This window comes from Siphateles boraxobius, unplaced genomic scaffold (genome assembly GCF_051911475.1).
Source record: "Siphateles boraxobius isolate OS27281-9 unplaced genomic scaffold, OSU_SipBor_1 46, whole genome shotgun sequence".
Taxonomy (NCBI): Eukaryota; Metazoa; Chordata; class Actinopteri; order Cypriniformes; family Leuciscidae; genus Siphateles; species Siphateles boraxobius.
In genome coordinates this window covers 6,148,816-6,167,458 of record NW_027509097.1, presented here as the reverse complement: position 1 = coordinate 6,167,458, position 18,643 = coordinate 6,148,816, and the positions used below count along the sequence as shown (strand labels likewise).

Below are 18,643 nucleotides of genomic sequence, written 5' to 3'. Positions count from 1 at the left end.
AAGTATGGTGATATTTATTAGTTATTTTTTTCTTTACCCTATTCACCTGGGGTGTCTCGCCTTAACTTCACTACATTTGAAAGACAAACATTGTACTTTTTACTCGACTACATTTTCTGTCAAGATTCTTGAGTAGAAAGTAGTAACGTCAGTCAGGGGATGATTTTGGTTGGAAATGAAAGTCGGGTTGACGTTCTGGGTTTGTTCTTCTAAATGCAAATTTTGTCATTGTTTTGAGGCACACTAGCTTATAGATAACATCAAGGCTAACATATTCATACTAAAAGCCAAAAAAACTTTAAACGGGGCATTATTTAAGGGAACAGCTATTTGGGTGTCCGAAACCCTTGTGAACTTTGAGTGCACTTATTCAATCCCAAAAAAATTAATTTGAGATTGATATGTGGGTAGGTAGGCAGGCATAGATTAAGAGGCATAAGATACTGTAAGTATTACATGCAATTATAATAAAACAATGCATTGACATTCACTTTTGATACTTAAGTACATTTAAAAACGAGTACGTCTGTACTTTTACTTAAGTAAAAATCAGTCTTTACAACTTTTACTTGTAACGGAGTATTATTTGACCAGTAGTATCTGTACTTTCACTCAAGTAAGGAAGGTGTGTACTTTGTCCACCTCTGATGATAAAGGACAACATGTGCTACATTAATGCTCAATGTGCACAGAACTGATTGTCAGCATAAGCCTTTTTAAAGTCAAGAAGACAAGTTCCCCAGCCTAAACCTTTCGATTTTATAGCCAATTTGGACCAAACACAACCGTTTCCAAAGGACCATTCTCTTTCAATTAACACCTTGTAGTGCACTGAAAATGTGCGAATGAAGCCCATATGAAGGAAGGCCACAAACACTGATGGAGACTAAGCTAAAGCATAACATGTAGCATGTGTTTTCTTATAGATATGCAGGTCATTGCTTTGCTTGAAACATTTTTTTAATACCGGAGCCATTCATCGTTTGTTGATCCCCAGTCATTAGTGGCTGCCTTTATGGCCCTTCTATCAATTAACATGTGGCTAATGAGGGTGCGGGTTGTGCAGGAAGGGTGTATTTAACAGTGGCACAGCTTCACATTCCATACGAGACGACTAAGAGCCCATAATCTTTTGTGGTGCCAGTGACATACACCCCACGGATACACATTAATCAGCTGGCCTTTCATGTTTCAGCCTGCTTTTGTTTGATTGGAAACAAACCCCTTAAAACCGCCATCCTAGATTTCAGGATCGAGTCCAAATTTGGAGCCTGACTGGAGTGCTGATCTGCAATCGGCGGTCAAGAGCGTGATAATGACCACCCATCACGCAACACCTCATATCTCATTTCTCATTCTGACACTCCCTCATCAATTACACACTCCAAACAACACACAACGTCTGGTTATCATTAGTCTGCCTCTTTTATCCCAATTCTGATATATTGATATGTGAAAACAGCAAAGTGCTGATGCAGATGGTGATATAATTCAGTCTAAACTGCCTCTATATATTATATTGTAACGATATGTCTGAACAAAGGAAGAGAATTATGATTCCACGTTTTTATGAAAAAAATTCATTGTGGTTTTGTGCACAATACAATTATCCATTTGAAACACATTATTAATATATATGTGTGTATTTACAGAGAGAGAGAAATGACAAAAGCAACTATGAAAGAAGATATTCATCACCAGAAATGTTTTACAGGCTAATTCATTAAAATGATCTCCAACGCTGTCACGGTTATCATATTTATTCATGATGTTGTTCACTTTACTCCCTTTTTCGCCTGCAAATATAAAACAATTAGTTAGAAAAGCCAACAAAATATATTACATACACATAAAGTTTAATATTACAATATCTAGACAGAGAATATTTATAAACATTAATATAAAATGTATAATTTACATTGATGCATTTGGCAGATGCATTTATCCAAAGCTACTTGCATTGCATTCAAGGTTTCATGCATTCCCTGGGGATCAAACCTATTACCTTGGTGTTAGCGCCATGTGTGTGAGCTACACTGCTCTAATGTTTGAGCTACCACAATTTAATAATAATTAAAGTATAAAATAATTTAAATCTTACTTTATGATACTTTATAATCTTAAACATTGTTTTCTGATTATTGTCTCTAATGTAGGTTTGTGTTAACAGAATACTTGTCAAAAAATACTTGTCTATATGCAGCATAATCGCAATAAAACACTCACAGCAGATTGAAAGCAGCTTCTCAGTGCTTCAAATTCTTTGACGCACATGTTTTTGGTCAGCTCCTGTTTTCCAGTGGTTGTGGCGGCCACACATTTCCCATAAGCAGCTGCCTAATAATATAATAATAGAAAACAGTCAGCTTTACAAAACGATAATATAATGCATCTATCTATCTATCTATCATGTGAATCTCCCAAAGCTGCTCTACTGGTTTGAGATCTGGTGACTGTGGAGGCCATTTGAGTATAATGAACTCATTGTCATGTTCAACCAGTATAAGATTATTTGAGCTTTGTGACATAGAGCATTATTGTGCTGGAAGAAGCCATCAGAAGATGGGCATAAAGGGATGGACATGGACAGCAACAATACCAGTGTTGGGAGTAACGCGTTACAAAAGTAATGCATTACAGTAACATATTACGTTTTGCTGTAACGCAGTAGTGTAAGGCATTACTAATCAATTTTCAGTAATATTTTACTCGGTACATGTTCGGTAAGGCTTGCGTTACAACAGACTTTTAGTTTTAATTGTAAAACAAACAAACAAAAAAACCAGCAAGACCGCCAGACATTACGAATGAAAGATGCAAGTAGGCTAAATTAACTGTTCGTGGTCAGTCAAATATAGCCGCGTGTGGTGTCCAAGTCTGTAATTAAAGACTAAATGGCAGCGTCTGATATATTTGTATAGCGATTTATTTTTTACAGGAGTGCCGTGAGGTATGATTTCGGCCTCTGTGCTCGCGCTGGCCAGTGGAAAAGCGGCTAATGGTGAAGATGGCATGAAGAAGACTACATTCGCGAGATGGACGTATGAGCATTAGGCTATTCGTTCTGTTTTCTTTCTAAACAGTTAGGCTATGTTTATGTGGTATTTTTCATGTTTTCATCACGCAATCATGTTTTTGATGCCGTGGTGACGCGTTCATGTAAGGGCGGCGGCGCTGCCGATAAAGCACCTAAAAGCTGACACAAAGAACCGGCAAAAGCAATGATTATGAATATGTCAAATATAGCAAAAAGACATGTTGATTGTTTATTAATAAAGTAAAGTTGAAGTTGACGATGCTGACTCGCGATCTTCGCAGTAGTGAATGCACCAGAGAGAAATGCACATTTCATTTCATAAGCAGAGAGCAGTCTGTTTTCTTTCGTTTTGAATTGTTCTGTTTACAAGTAGACATTTCAATATAGATATATTTTTCAGGTCCGTACAATTAAAACAAAACGAAATTCACTTTAAAGAAAGGCTTCGTGTCTTCTGTGTAAGGTGTCTGTGAAAGTTTTAAAGCAGTCTTTTAGTGCCGCTTCAGAGCGGTCGCGTCCGTAACGGAGAACTGTCACGTCTGTAACATTATTTTTTCCTCATAAATGCGAACACAAAAAATAAAATAAAATGAATATTTTATGTTCTGTGGAGATCCAACCCTTCTTCATTAGATTTGCGCAGTGTAATTCACAGAATTAAAACAACAAAAAATCGTTGCCTCCTAAAAGTTAAAGTTTTTTTTGTCACACATGACTGTCGATTTCCCTAATATTAAATATAAAACGCATGTGTTGACTGATATTTTTCTAATGTCTGGACTCCTTTCTGGGAGGAGACTATGGATAAACAGACGTTTCAATATTTTGGTATTAATGCATTTTCTGAGAATTTATATAAGTTAACTGCAAGTCTGCAAATGTCATGTCCATTACGCTGGAATTCCCAAATTTTAAATAATTTATCCTCAACTAGTTTTGATGTGTAGGTCTACATATTTTATAATGTTAAGTTAACTTCAAATAATACTAATAGTAATTTAAAGATGTGGTAGCATTGGATCTGGACGGGAAGGATAACGCTGGGAGTTGAAAGGGGTGTGTCGCGATTCTGCAGGTTCGTGGATCTGAGTGTCGCGATTTCGGTTTCATATCGCATATCGTTACAGCCCTAGTCATTTTAGAAAGTTCTACTTCTGTATAGTTATTTTGGTGAAAGTAACTCAAAAGTAATACAGGAGTAATGTAACGCATTACAATTCTGAGACAGTAATATTGTAAGGTAATGAATTACTTTTAAATAACAGTAACAAGTAATATATAATGTATTACAGTTTGGAAGTAACTTGCACAACACTGAACAATACTCAGGTAGACCGTGGCATTTAAACGATGCTCAACTGGTACCAAGGGGTCCAAAGAAAGTGCCAAGAAAATATTTGAAACACCTTTACACCACCACAATTACGTAAAATTCTGACCCTACAATTTGAATGTCGCAACAGAAATCAAGACTCATCAGACAAAGGCAACATTTTTACAATCTTCTCTTGTCCAAATTTGGTGAGCCTGTGCGAATTGTAACCTCGGTTTCCTGTTCTAAACTGAGTAGGTATACCTAATAAAGCGGCCGGGTGAGTGTGCATGCGTGTATATATATATATACACATGACAAATACTGATTAAACTAATAAGGAATACTGAATGAACGTGTACCTCTCCTGAGCACTGAGCCAACAGCTCTGGGAAGAGTCTCATTCTCGCTCTGCTGCGAGTCCAAACATTTGAACCAGACATAGTTCAAAGACTTGAAAACAATCCTTTAAATAGCAATACTTTGGTGTGTCGAAGTTCATTTAAAATCTCTGTGACCCATCATAGTTATTCACAAAAGTCATACACTCAGAGAGATTTTTGCAGTGTGTTATTCAACATGGACAGCGCCATTCTGTTGACCTCTGAGATAACGTGTGTAAACCTCCCATAGACGAGTAATTGGCCAATCAAAGCGTTAATATGGAACCAGAAATATCTTCGCTGCTCTCTGATTGGTTGATTTTTCTGTTATAGTTTCCTGCGTCCGATGAAGAGCCAATAGCAACGTGAGTTGATTTCAAAGACATTTTCAGGATGGTCAAAAAAATCCACTCCAGATTAACTTCCGTATCCAGTCACATGTTCTTAAGGACCGCGTTCTATTGGCTACAACCACATTGAACTCATTTCCGCGAATTGATTGCATTGAACAGATCTTTTCAATGGAGTCATTCGTGATAAAATATTTCTGAACCTTTTCAACTGTTTCACTGAAAAGATCCAAATCACAAACCGGACAGCGCTGTCTCAAATCAGAGTGAGTGGGCGAGCTAAACAGAGGTCTGTATGATTGAGTATATTCTCGGGCAGGCAGGATCCGCACGGTCACCCGCCCTGTGAGCAATGGTACATAGACTGGCGAAAAAACACAGATTGCTCCATCATGGCTACCTTATTGGAACGTTTGATTTTCCTACAAAAAGTACGTATCCGTGGCACCAGGGATATTATGACATTTCAGCTATCTTTTACGACAAACCTAGTTTCCTACGTTGTTTACTGCATACCTGGCGTTAGCAGCAGTTAAATAGTCTGTAACGTTATATATCTGCATATAAATTATATTTCTGTTTACAGACACTTCAAAATAAAAATACACGACCAAAATACCATGATACTTCCATGGTGTTTTGGACATGTAACATTACCGTGGTCCTACCATGTTTTTTTACTACTTGTAAGTTACCATAGCAGCAGCAACATGAGTGCCTATGTTCTATAGTAAAACTAATGTCATATAATGGAGTGTTAAATAAATACCATGTTACATTCATTGTATATAGTAAAGTACAGCAACATCGTTGTAACAGTATCGCTGTAATTAATTTAGATGGGAATACTACTGATAAGATTACAAAACACGTTGTGTTTGTGTGTGTGTGTCTGTGTGTGTGTATATATATGTATATATATATATATATATATATATATATATACATACATACACACAAATACAGCGAGTTAAAAACTGCCACAGTACTAACTTTACTTCAATATATTACTATTAAATCCTAATTTAATCATGACAAACTATATGTATTTGATTTACTGTAAATTTAAACTTCCATAACTTTTTCATACGTAAATTTTTCGAAGTGCTTTCACTTCAGTAATAATAATCTGCTGAGTGTTTTCTTTAAAACAAGACCAAACTTAGGTCTATATTCTAAAGCATTCTTGAATTACAACCATTTAAGTTTGTATAGTGCATTTTAATGTCCATTATCAAAAGGGAGGGAGGGAGGGAGGGAGGGAGGGAGGGAGGGAGGGAGGGAGGGAGGGGGGGGGGTGACAGTTAAGGGGTTAAAGTCACCATGAAAGCAAAATATGCAATTCTTATTTTTTTTGTAATATTTCAGTATATATTATAAATGATTTATCTGTGCTTTTTTTAATTCATGTGGCCTCATATTCTTTAATCAAAATAATTTGATTTTGATAATTTGAAAAGAGCAATAGTGAAGAAAAGACTATTGCAACTTCCGTTTCAAACTGACTTTAAAGGTGACTTTGGGAAGAGAGATTTCCTCACCTCTTTTTTTGTGTCTCAGGTGCCAACGCTTATGCGGGCAACATCAGATGACGAATCGCCTTGTCCCGGCTATCTTTTTGAGGAAATCGGCAGTATCCTTTTTGAGGTATTACAGAAGAAAGTAGAGTAGGGCAGGATAAAGAATTCTCTGTCATCAGTGGACCTTGACAGTCATGGTAACTAAGAAATTTCCCATGAGTCAGTGGGCTGCTGCCAGTGTCTTCTCGAGTACCTCTTGGAGAGACTACAGGTTGAGTCCTGCCACGTCAAACTTAAGGTGAGTTAGAGTGGTGTGGCTCAGTCTTATTTGGGTTGGTAACCAGAAGGTTGTAGGTTCAAACCCTGCAAAGAGAATTTAATGGGCCCCCTTCATTGAGCTCGATGTTTTGAAGTACTTTTGATATCTTTAGTTGGTCTGTGGTGTTTATTGTGCTTTTAACCCTGTCCAAGGTCCTGAAGATTCTCCTGCATTTATGTGGCAATGGACCACCTCACTTCCTCACTGAGCTACGGCGGAACGCTACATTTATACAGGAAGTAATAGGTAAGCAGGTCTAAACAATTCAAGATAAACACTGGAACACTTTTTAAAGGAAGTCATATTGACTGATTCTTAGGAGTCAGTGTACACGCATAAACCCCTAATGTTTCAGTCATCAAAACCAGAGCATCTGTAACCTGTGAAAATCTTATAATCAAGATCCAGGGATGTTTGCAACCTGCTTTATTATATTCAATGAGATAAAAATGTAGAGCAGGACTTGATTTTAGCCACTGAGAATTGATTGGATTGTTAAAAGTGGTCTTTGTATTACATGAAAAATGGGACAGATTGGTGAAATCAGCAAAATTTGGAAGTCGTTTAAAAGCAAAGAAATAATTTATATTTTGATGAAAGTTTGCAAACACATTTTTTCTTTGGAATAACATGCACTGATGAATAAGTACCAAAATCAGCCAGAAGAACATACTGTTTGAAAGTTTGCGGTCAGTCATTTTGTTTTTTTTAAATAAATAAGTACTTTTATACAGTAAACACAGTAAATTGATAATCAGTTTCATTAAAGAATTTCATAATGTTACAAAAGATTTCTATTTGAAATAAAAGCTGTTCTTTTGAACTTCATATTTATCATAGAATACTGAAAACAATTGATTACAGTTTCCACAAAAATAATAATCATCAGCACAACTGTTTTCAACATTGATAATAAGAAATGTTTCATGAGCAGCAAATCAGCATATTAAAATTATTTCTGAAGGATCATGTGACAATGGAATTTCAGATTTATTATCAGGAATAAAAAAAATTTATTTTAAATTATAATAATATTTCACAATGTTTCTGTTTTTTACTGTATTTTTCATTTAATAAATGCAGCCTTGGTGAGCATAAAATACTTCTCATTATATACTTAGTTTAAATACTGTTACAAAAAGCACTCTGACCCCAAAATTTTGAACAGTAAAGTATTTTAAATAAGTAAATAGATTGAGTTATGTTTTGAGTTTATATGAGTTAATAAAAAGGGTGACTGTATTATGTCTTTCTTAGTCTACAGCGGCCCCCCGGACCCCATCCATGGAAGTGCTCTTTTTCAGAAAGTCAGAAGCTCAGCACAGGTAAAACTTTCCCTCTGTGCGGACAAATCAATATCGTTGACTCATTAAACTCCAGTTAAGGTCTTTTTGTAGTCTTGTATGTTGACCTTCTGTTTATTACTTTAATGTATGTTTTACAGTTTATGGTATATATAAAAAACAACCATAGATGCACTTCTGCAGGCAGTCACTCTTCTGTCAATTTGTTGTTTGTTTCTTGTTATGTCTGAATTGAGCCAGCATTTGTTTCTATACAGGAGTTGGCTAGCCTACTTTTTAATGATACCATGTCCTCAGATTCTGGATTGTCTCAACACAAAACACTGACACTATCTGTGGGTGAGTGCTGTTTTGGTATTTTCACCATATTATGCTTTTTTGTTTTTATTTTGGAGGTCTTCTACGAATGGTTTACATGAATACAGGATCAAAAAACACTTTTATTTTCTCATAATATACAATTAAGCATCACCTCTTTTATCACAATTTCCGTAACCAATGTATGGTTCGATCAAGGATCCAGTCTCTCTAAACCCCTCTGCTCTGATTGGTCAGATGACCCGGTCTGTTGTGATTGGTCTACCTCTTCTAACGCATGTCAGAAACCAAACGCCTATTACCATATCTGAATTTCAGCTCCAGAGGCTTCCTCAGAGCACGATACACAGTGATACAAACAGTAACAATGGCGTCAGTTTCATCGTATCAATTCAAAAGCACGAACTAAACTCTTCCCAGCATCATCTACAACTACAAGGCGGGTTAAAGCAGACACTGTTCACAGGCAGCCGATGAAGATCATTGGCTGGCATTATGCAAATGTGTTACAAACGTACGTAGGTTCGAGCTGGAAGTAAGACTGGAATTACTGACGACTCGTTTCAGACAGTTCACAATCGGTTCTTTCTTTTGGGAGACATTAACTCCATTTATCCTGACCTTTGCAGACATTTTACATTCCCAAACAGCTTTATAACACTACATGAAAGGTATTATCCGAAAAGGTATAATAGGTATACTTTAATATAAGTAAAACAATTTTAATTGGGTATGGTATGTGAATAATACCAAGATTTCTGTTTGCAGGAATGGGCTCAGAGTCGCACAGGTCTGGCATGCAGGGGTTTGGATACAGCCCAGGGAGGAAAGAGTCCAGTAAGACACAGACTTTTAATGTTATTCATCCAAGTCCTGAGCTCAACACTAATATTTACAACTGGAAATCATTCTGGTGTGTGTCCTGTCTCTTTTCCGTCTCTCGTTCAGGTGGAGGGACTCTATTGGACAAGATTCAGAAAGCTGCCGAGGTGGTTGCCAGCGCTGTCCTTCCTCCAACAGAGCATCCTGGCATCCGTCTCCATGATAACCACTACCACGCTGTGGTGGCGCCCTCTGCTACTGTGGAGATGGCAGTGCCAGCATGTGCCTACGACATCTCATCCCACGCCAGCAGAGGTGAGCCATGCACCAGGTTATAAAAGCAGTGCATGTTAATAGTTTCAAAGAAATGAGCATTTCACCTTCTCTTAGCATCCCACAGGTGCCCAGGGCAGGCTGGTGGAGGCTGGGAGGAAACAGACAGTGGGCAGAGCTCCTCCCACAACTCGTCCCAGGAGACTGCGGAAGCCAGCCAGCCCTCACTGGGAAGAAGCAGTAAGTCGGGCAGCCACTCCGGGGCGAGTCGGGAGAGTGGTGACCTATCGGAACGGTAAGGGACAGACTGCTACAGGGCTTCTGTTCTTGATGGTGTTCTCAAGTGTTTGATGTCATTAACCCCAGGTCACTGCATCACCAAGGGGGATTTTAATGCTTGCATCATTTCCAAAACTAAAATAGCAGCATACAGAGTCATGTCAGATGCCATTTGTCACATTTCACATAAAATCACAAGATATAAATATTATTATTATTAATAATAATTATCAGACCATTGAAACATGACTGATAATTAAGCATAAATACTCATTATCATAATGAATCAGTATGGTTGAGATTTTTTTTTTAAATTAAAATCTGCATACATTAAAACCAGTATAACAAATATTACCAGGAGTCCCATATGTTCACTGAAGCTGCATTTATTTAATCAAAAATAACTTTTTCTATTTGAATATTTTTAAAAATGTAATTTATTCCTGTGGCGTCAAAGCTTCAGCATCATTACTCCAGTCTTCAGTGTCACATGATCCTTGAGAAATAATTCTAAAATGCTGATTTGCTGCTCAAGAAACATTTCTTATTAGACCTTATTATTAATATTTTTTTGGAATTCGTGATACATTTTTTCAGGATTCTTTGATGTTTAGAAAGTAAAAAAAGAACAGCATTTATTTGACATAGAAAGGATTTGTAACATTATAGTGTCACTTTTGATCAATTTAATCTTACTGACCCCAAACCTTTGAACAGTACGTTACGTTTTTCCACATACGGGTAATAAGAATGAATAAATGGGCATCATGTTCACAAAGCAAAATACAGTACATTTTATTTTATTTTTTTAATTTGATTAGATTCTTCTGAGGTTTTATGAGATTCACATATTTATTCTGAGATATTCATTATTTTAGTATTTGTTCTTTTAAATCAGTGTGGAGGCCATTCAGTTGGGGGACTGTGGTCAGGAGACTGCGCTTATCAACCGACTGACCAATGGTTCCAAAGTCTTCCTGTCCAGAGAAGAGAGCCAGTACTTCATCAAAGAGTAAGAAATTCCATACTAGACATGTTTCATATTTGTTTGGCATCAGTGTTGATCGTTACTGATCTGCAATACACCCTTGGATTATAATGTCAGCGCATACAGTTTCCTTTTAACAGATGTTTATTCCAGTGGTCAGTAATGTCATAGTTAAAATAACTGATGTCTCGCTCCTGTTTTCTTTCAGATGCTCAACTCTCAACTGTGAGGTGGTTGTTGAACTTCTCTCTCGCAGACTTCAGGACCACACACAAATCGTCCAGATGGTAATGTTTCCCATTCTGCAACATGTAGGCTCAGTATTTTTTTTTTTTTTAAATAAACCTAAATTGTTTTCTTTAACTTGACTGAAAAATTTGCACAGCATAAACAATTTGTGTTTGCTTCTTGCAGAGGACGTTGTGTGCTCTGGCCTGCCTGATGTCTTCAGACTTCCTCTCTCTAGATCATATTTTCAATATCACACACAAACGCCTCGGACAACTTAGTGACGGAACCACAGGCCCTGTCGCCAACAAGGCAACCAAGGTACCGTCACCAAAACCATGTGTAAATGAGTGGAAGCAAGATATTCAATAATAATAAAGCTAATATAAAGCTATTATGCTTTTTTACAATTTCAACTTTCTTTAGTGTGTAATGTTGTACATGAAAAAGGTCAGCAGAGTTAAACGGTCCAATCCAAATTCTCTATCTACCTTATTTTTAATTTAAGAGTGGATGCGGCCATTTGTAATTTGAATTTGTGAGGCTTCCATTTTCATCCGCTTCCAGTTATTTTAGCTGTATAAAAACAGTCTGTTATGCTGCTTTATACTGCGAAATGGTAATAATAAATTCCCCCAAAATAATTCCCACCCAAGGAATACGCAATAAAAGGCAGGGCTGAGTTGTGTTCGTAGCGTGTTGCCGCCTTGGCGAAGTGTTATGGAGCACATTGTGCTTTTCGGAAAGAGGAGCTTCGTAGAGGCAGAAACTAAACCGAGTGTTACTGACAGAATGGAAAGAGAGGTGCTGCAACAATGAAAAACAATCTTTTTTGAACATTCAAGCATGAAAACCTACTCTAGTAGATCCCAAAAACAAAATCAAGGCTTTGTAAAATGGCATAATATGGCCTCTTTAATAATAATTAACACAGCTAATATTTACTGATAAGCACAATTGCTCTTGTTCTATCCTCTTGTAATTTTGAGGGACTAACAGATACTTTTTTTTTAAACTAGCTCCTAAGGCAGTTCGAGGCCTTGCTTGGTTGTGTCACAAATCCCAGGTGTGACAGTGCTGAGCGTCCAACCTTCTCCAGCTCTTCACTTTCAGACCAGCCCTCTGAATCTATGACCATCCCATTTGTTCCAGGACGACTTGGAGGAATCGCAACCTCGGTTATCCCATCAGAGGAGACCCCATCTACACAATACCCACAGGGTAACAGTTCTGCACCTGGGTCTCATATGACAAGAGAGCAAGAAGAGGGGGGAAACAGAAACGCCTCCAAGATCTCAGAAACACTCAGACTGTCGCTCTTCAGTGGAATGGAGCTAGTGAACAGAAGCAAACCTGTGTGTTTGGTTGAGCCTGTTCCTGTCGAGTCAGACGCCCAGACAAGTGTAGAAGCCACTACAGGCATAGACTGTGCGAGTGAGAAAAGCTGTGAGAGAACTGCAGGCTCACCCACATCAAGTGAGCAAGTGTCTGCCTTCTCCTTCCTTAATCTCTGATGCCAACTTTCCTTTACGGTTGTGTACTGGCATGGGGGGAAAACCATTCCATTCATGTTCACATGATTCAGCCTATGAGTGATTTCTTCTTGCACAGAATCAGCTTGGCAGTGAAAGACATTTTTGAATGGAATGGTTAACAACCTTAATGATATTAAGAATAATAATGATATTATTATAATTGCTGAAAGTGACTACATTTACATGCACATGCAAATTTTATTCTACAGTAACATGATCGCCATGACCCGATTCGACCAATGTTCTGGTGGTTTCCAGAAATCTGAATAGAGACCACTGGCTGATGCTTGTATTAATCATAATTTTGAGTCACTTAAACACCTTGTTAGGAAGATCAAACGTTCATTTTTTTTTTCACAAACACTAAAATAAGAAACTTACCGACCCCAAAATTTTGAAAGGTAATGTACATATTGCATGTCAATGTGCTCTTGATGAGTTGATGTCAATATGCTGAATTACTAAGAAAAAACTACATGCAAAAAGAACATGCATGTTTTTGTTTATATGCCGACTACATCTACAGAATATATTAGTATACAGGAATATTCCAGTTGCTGTCAAGGATTTCTTGTGCATGTGAATGTTGTTACTGTCTTAACCAGTGCTTATGGAGATAACATCTACCTGCAATTGCAACTGCAACATTCTCTATAGCGATACTATTAAGAAACTACTCAGGACGCTTTTCAGTTGAGGTGTTAAAAACAAGTGTTACTGAAATGGCTGTTACTATTTGCACTAGTCTTTCCTCTTACTAAAAGCACTTATTGAGTGCATTATAAAATAAGAACAAACATTAACACCCACATAGTCGAGTTTGATTAGAAAATATCCTGCCAAAACATTGTCCACCTTGTGTGCAAATATATCAAGAAATTCTCTTGTGTGAAAATGTTACAGCAACTTCGAAAACTAAAGCCATGAGTTTTGAAAGGCAGGTTTGAATACAAATGTCCATTCGGAGACTGAAACGGGAATAAAAAAATTATACATGTAATTAAAAAGAATCTTTATTTAATTTACATCAGAGGAACAATTCATAAAATAACAATGATTTCAAATATTGTATATATGCTAGCTATATATTATGTACAGTCCTACATACAAAACAATGGTGACTGCAGGGACGATTTTCATCATCAAAAAGCTAATAGTCTTTCACACAAAGCACAGTGCCTGGGTTGTACAGTATTGTGTGCACTGAGTAGTTGAAAGTGTATCAGTATCTTGTACACAATTAGATCACCTGCTTGAAATGATGTAAGTATCCTCATACAACTGTTTGGACTAAGCTGAAGTTTAGTTGAGGATGTGTATCTAAAAAGGACTGAACTATACTTGTGCATACTAAATTTAGGAACACTACCATTCCAGTTTGTTTTCCCATTCTGAAATGAATCAAGCCATCGTATATATTGGTCAGACACAGGCATAAGTGTGTGTATGGACATTTTATGGTAAAATATTTAGGATTTTGTGGTGACATGACACTGCAGAGTGCTTAGTTAGGTGCAAGCTAATTTTAGGTCATTTCTTAGGTCTGCCCGTAGAAGACGAGTCCTCGTATTACATTGAGCTTAGTGAATGATCTAAACTAGCGTATTTCAAGCTCTGATCATTTTGAAATTCGTATATGAATATCGGACATGGCTTTCAATTTGCAGACACTGGATTTACACACTAATTCACCTGTCAGTTGGCTTAAACCTTCTCTTAGAGTGCTTCATTATGTACATTAACAGACCTGAGTCTAGCATGCATTTTCAGAATAGTCTCTCTACAGTGTGATGTGCTAGTATGCGTTTCCTCATCTAAGGTAAAGGTAAAGAGATTTTTACCTCATATGAAGTCTCAACCTTAATGGCACACAGGGAGAAATCCTCTAGACCTGAGTTTTGGATATGTAAGCAATCATCAAGCTTCCCCCCTAAAAAAAAACTTCCTGAAAGAGTCTAAATTCCAGTGAGAACCAAACCGGCATCCTTTGTAAACAACAGCATTATTGATCATCCTGGAATGACTCCAAAGCAGGGCTGCAAATATAATCACATGGTTTACCTCAGCTCCTAAATAAAAGGACGTTATTTTATTTTTTATTTCCTTATCTAGACCAACCAAAGAGTGTCAAAAGTGGCCAAATGCATGTGTCTGAGTAAAACAGGACCCAGAACCGCAGTAGCACCATGTGTGACTGTCTCGTAAAGGGGAAAAGCTTACAAGAAGCTGATGTTGTTGTTGTTTTTTTCAAGATAGTTCTTTTATATAGCACCTATGTGAAGTTCATGGTCAACACATCAAGTAGAGCCCCACATAAACACTATGAACATGAAAAAGTGCTATAAGAAAGAACATAAATGCATTTAGAGGGCCTATATTTGTGCCAGACCTTAAAGCGACCCATACAATCCCTCAAAAAGCTCCCCAGTACATTGTTCCTTAATGCCAATGGTTGCTGGAAGAGTCACTGTCCATCACGTTGGACCTTGCTGACCACGAGTTTGCAGGCTACTGAAGTGGGCCTCCCTCAAGATACGGTTGATGTGATCATATGAGACGTTGTGGCTTAAGGAAATGGCCGGCTCTTCTGCTGCAATAGTGGGGCTGCAGGGAGCCTGGGAAACAGGGAGTCCTCTTTGGTCGATCTTGTGGATGCTGGAACTGGCACCCGCCATACGGTCCGGACTGCTAATCCCACTGCTGTCACTGCTGGAAGACTGTTGAGGAAAAAAGATTTGAGGGTTTCTGTGCTGTACCACTTCTGGTTAAAGTTGCCAATGAAAAAATGTCTTACAATTGGGCTGTCAACTAATAAAATAATCCAAAAGAGATTAAGGGTGTGTTCACACTTGGCATATTTGGTTCGATTAAAACTAACCCTGGAGTGATTGCGGTTCATTCGAATAAGAGTGAACACTGCCATCCGAACCCAGGTGCGCACCAAACAAGCGGACCAAGACCGCAGAAAAGATGGGTCTCGGTCCTCTTCCAAACGAACTCGGATACAAGATACGACAGGATACAAGGACAGAATGCTAAAACATACCTGATGTTTCTCGTTACAGTCGCGATGTTGCCGCATCTAACACGTCTCCTCACAGCAGATCTTCGTTTGTGTGTGTGTGACGGAGGGATTCCTGCTGCTGTTTCGACTCCTTTACATATGTTATAAGCTTTTTTCAGTTCTCAGCTGGTCAAAATACCATCATATGTAGGCTACGCACATACAGCGAGGGCATTTATCCCAGCATACAGCATTGTTTTTGATGTTCGCCAAGTTCCATCTCGAAACGTTATAAAAGCCGACCAATCAGGTTGTGAATGTATCCCTATGCTTTTAGGTTGATGTTAAAATGCCAATGTGATCTCTAAGCGGACCAGGACTAGAATTTTTTGGCCCGGACCAAACAAATCGAACTACAAGTGTGAACACACCCTAAAATTAGGTTCATTCATCCTACTGGAAAAGTCAAATACATTCCATTTGATACAGTTTTGGAATCAGACTTAACTCCATACTTTTGTAAGAGTTTATTATGTGCCGTTACGAAACACATTCTAGAATGAACGTCAACAATTGACCGTTCTTGAACGAAAGAATGTTCTTGGCCAGTAGTTGTGTCTTCTTACCTCAGAGTCCCAGACATCATGGCCAACCTCAGGAAGAAAGGAATAACCCCCAGACCTCTTTGCCTGGGGTAAGACCTGGAGTTGCTCAGCATCACAGCTGCGTCTGCGTTTTCTGTTGACAAGAGACCATCACCTTTGACTACTCTGTTCAACATGTATGGAAGAATTCATAACCGTAAGGTCTGTGGTTTCAGAATAATTTAGATGCAAAAATCTTTCCTAGTAGTAGTGTACCATTGAGCATCACCATTTCTTAAACCAGGGGTTTGTATGTAATAATGTAATAATTAACTTAATAGAAACTAAATATGTTACAAATAATATTTATGTATATTTATAATATTAATTCTTTACAATATAAATTGGGCTACAACAAGAAACTAAATAGATGCCTTTAAAATTTCAGGATGGGTGTCCCTCGCACGATTATATTTAGGGGGGTCTTTGGATTGAAAAGAACAAAGATTGACAACTGTCTTAAGAAATGGAGCAATGCAGGCTTGATTGCAACCATTAGTCATCAATATGTCCACTGCAGGATTATGACTCAGATTTAAGAATAAAAATGTCATCAACACAGCTATCAAAGCATGATGCTGGATAACAGCACTGACTCGTTTAACTGATATAGTAGTAGCTAGTCAAGAGGATCAGCCATCTAAAAGAACATCTAAAAATATCCACCTCCAGAAGTACTGACAACAGCAGCCACATGGATGTTTGCAGGACATGCGTTACATAAAAGCAACTTGAAACATGCATGCAGACACAAATGATGCAAATGATGTTACCTGCTTTCTGTCAACATGTCGTATCTGTGCACTTGACAGCCAAATAATTGCACACAACACCTCTTCGACTCAGAAACCACCGGCTTCTTTTCAGCAAAATGAAGGGATCTGCCAAGATTTTCCCTAATGATGAGCGACATGACAAATATAATTCATTGTGAGAAGCTGCAGACACGTTTAGATTGCAGTACAGATGTGCAGAAAACGTAATATTAATATCTATTATAAGCTAATATCCATTAAGATGCATTCGTGAGATACACTGAGCTATTATATTCATTGGCTACTAGAAAAATGATCTGCATAGGACTGACTCAGAACGGAACGGAACCACCTTATCTATTTATAATTTAAATGTAAACGTCCAGTATTAATTGGCATTACTGAGACAAAATGGCTCATGGGCATAAGTCACACTGATACAAAACGATACTAATGTTGCCATGCAAAAATAGTGCGTACAGGGTGTCAAGCTGAGAGACAGATAGCACAATGCTATGTGTAGTTCACTTTATTTCCTCCTAGCGATGAACTGTTATTGCTACAGAACCAACGAAGTGATTTAAACGGAATAAATGGAGTTTGTGAAGAGACAAAAGGTGTGTGATGTAGGCTACTCTACCTCTCTCTCTCTGTTCACAGATGGATCTTGAGTTCAGTCATTTTCTGAAGTTACAACGTATCCATTTCGCCGGATCTCATTCTTTCTCTCTCACTCGCTCGCTCACACTTCCATCTGTTGCTGTCATAATGACGCAGCTTGCGTGCCTTTGAGGGAAGGGTGACGTACGATTCACACGTAACGTTTTATTTTTAATTTAATTATTATTTTTGAGATTTTTTTCTACATTAAATAATACATTTAATGTGATTTGGATTAGACAAGTTATCCATTAATTTGAAATGTTAGCCCATTCAACATTTTTTTCAGTTATGACGTCAATATGTAGGCCTGTCCGCAAAGCTATTTCGAATTTATCCTTACACTTCTGTATTAGTAAAAAAAACTTCTTTGTGAAATGTAACATTCCTACATATGTATATTTATAAAGAAAATAGCTCACTTATTTTTATTTTCACGAAAGATGTTGATATTGGCTAACGTTAGAACCTAGGCCTATATCTAAATTCTTTACAGAAATTGTTTGTAAGACACTTCGACTGTGTAGCCTAGTACTTCTTAGGCTATATTAACTTACGTTTTAGTTCATTTGAAAATTCCATGTATTGTAACCTTTTTTTTAAGTCTATGATTGTAACCCCATAGGCTATATAGGCCTATTTATAAAATTATAAAATTATACATTTTGTTATTGCCTTTCTGCTTGTAAGTTATTTAGTTCTTTGTCGATAGATAGATAGATAGATAGATAGATAGATAGATAGATAGATAGATAGATAGATAGATAGATAGATAGATAGATAGATAGATAGATAGTAAAACTTTCCTTCCGAGAAAAAAAGAGGTGAAAAAATTCCGTTCGGAAAAGATTGTGCAATTGCTTTCGTGATCAACGGTGTTGTTACACATGCAGTAGGCTATTTACACACAGG

General features: G+C 37.5%; 3 protein-coding genes across 5 annotated transcripts; 1 reads left to right on the top strand and 2 right to left on the bottom strand.

Annotated features, from left to right (window-relative positions):
* Positions 1-1,551: 1,551 nt before the first annotated feature.
* ndufaf8 (NADH:ubiquinone oxidoreductase complex assembly factor 8) lies at positions 1,552-4,965 on the bottom strand. The gene is made up of 3 exons (XM_077200487.1): positions 4,712-4,965; positions 2,227-2,337; positions 1,552-1,796 (listed from the first exon to the last, which is right to left on the bottom strand). The coding sequence occupies exons 1-3, from the start codon at positions 4,790-4,792 to the stop codon at positions 1,776-1,778; spliced, it is 213 nt and encodes a 70-aa protein (XP_077056602.1). The 5' UTR covers positions 4,793-4,965; the 3' UTR covers positions 1,552-1,775.
* A 234-nt stretch (positions 4,966-5,199) lies between these two features.
* tepsin (TEPSIN adaptor related protein complex 4 accessory protein) lies at positions 5,200-13,675 on the top strand. 2 transcript variants are annotated; one of them, XM_077200456.1, is made up of 13 exons: positions 5,200-5,513; positions 6,643-6,715; positions 6,809-6,900; positions 7,074-7,167; positions 8,179-8,246; positions 8,483-8,564; positions 9,312-9,380; positions 9,492-9,680; positions 9,756-9,933; positions 10,816-10,929; positions 11,114-11,192; positions 11,320-11,454; positions 12,153-13,675. In XM_077200456.1, the coding sequence occupies exons 1-13, from the start codon at positions 5,475-5,477 to the stop codon at positions 12,645-12,647; spliced, it is 1,707 nt and encodes a 568-aa protein (XP_077056571.1). In that variant the 5' UTR covers positions 5,200-5,474; the 3' UTR covers positions 12,648-13,675. The 2 variants fall into 2 exon arrangements, with proteins under 2 accessions (XP_077056571.1, XP_077056572.1); XM_077200457.1 differs by having other exon boundaries at positions 5,211-5,348.
* LOC143709783 (protein VCF1) lies at positions 13,664-18,618 on the bottom strand. 2 transcript variants are annotated; one of them, XM_077200461.1, is made up of 4 exons: positions 17,712-18,618; positions 17,090-17,212; positions 16,299-16,410; positions 13,664-15,385 (listed from the first exon to the last, which is right to left on the bottom strand). In XM_077200461.1, the coding sequence occupies exons 2-4, from the start codon at positions 17,104-17,106 to the stop codon at positions 15,143-15,145; spliced, it is 372 nt and encodes a 123-aa protein (XP_077056576.1). In that variant the 5' UTR covers positions 17,107-17,212; positions 17,712-18,618; the 3' UTR covers positions 13,664-15,142. The 2 variants fall into 2 exon arrangements, with proteins under 2 accessions (XP_077056576.1, XP_077056577.1); XM_077200462.1 differs by having other exon boundaries at positions 17,090-17,214; positions 17,718-17,826.
* Positions 18,619-18,643: the final 25 nt, after the last annotated feature.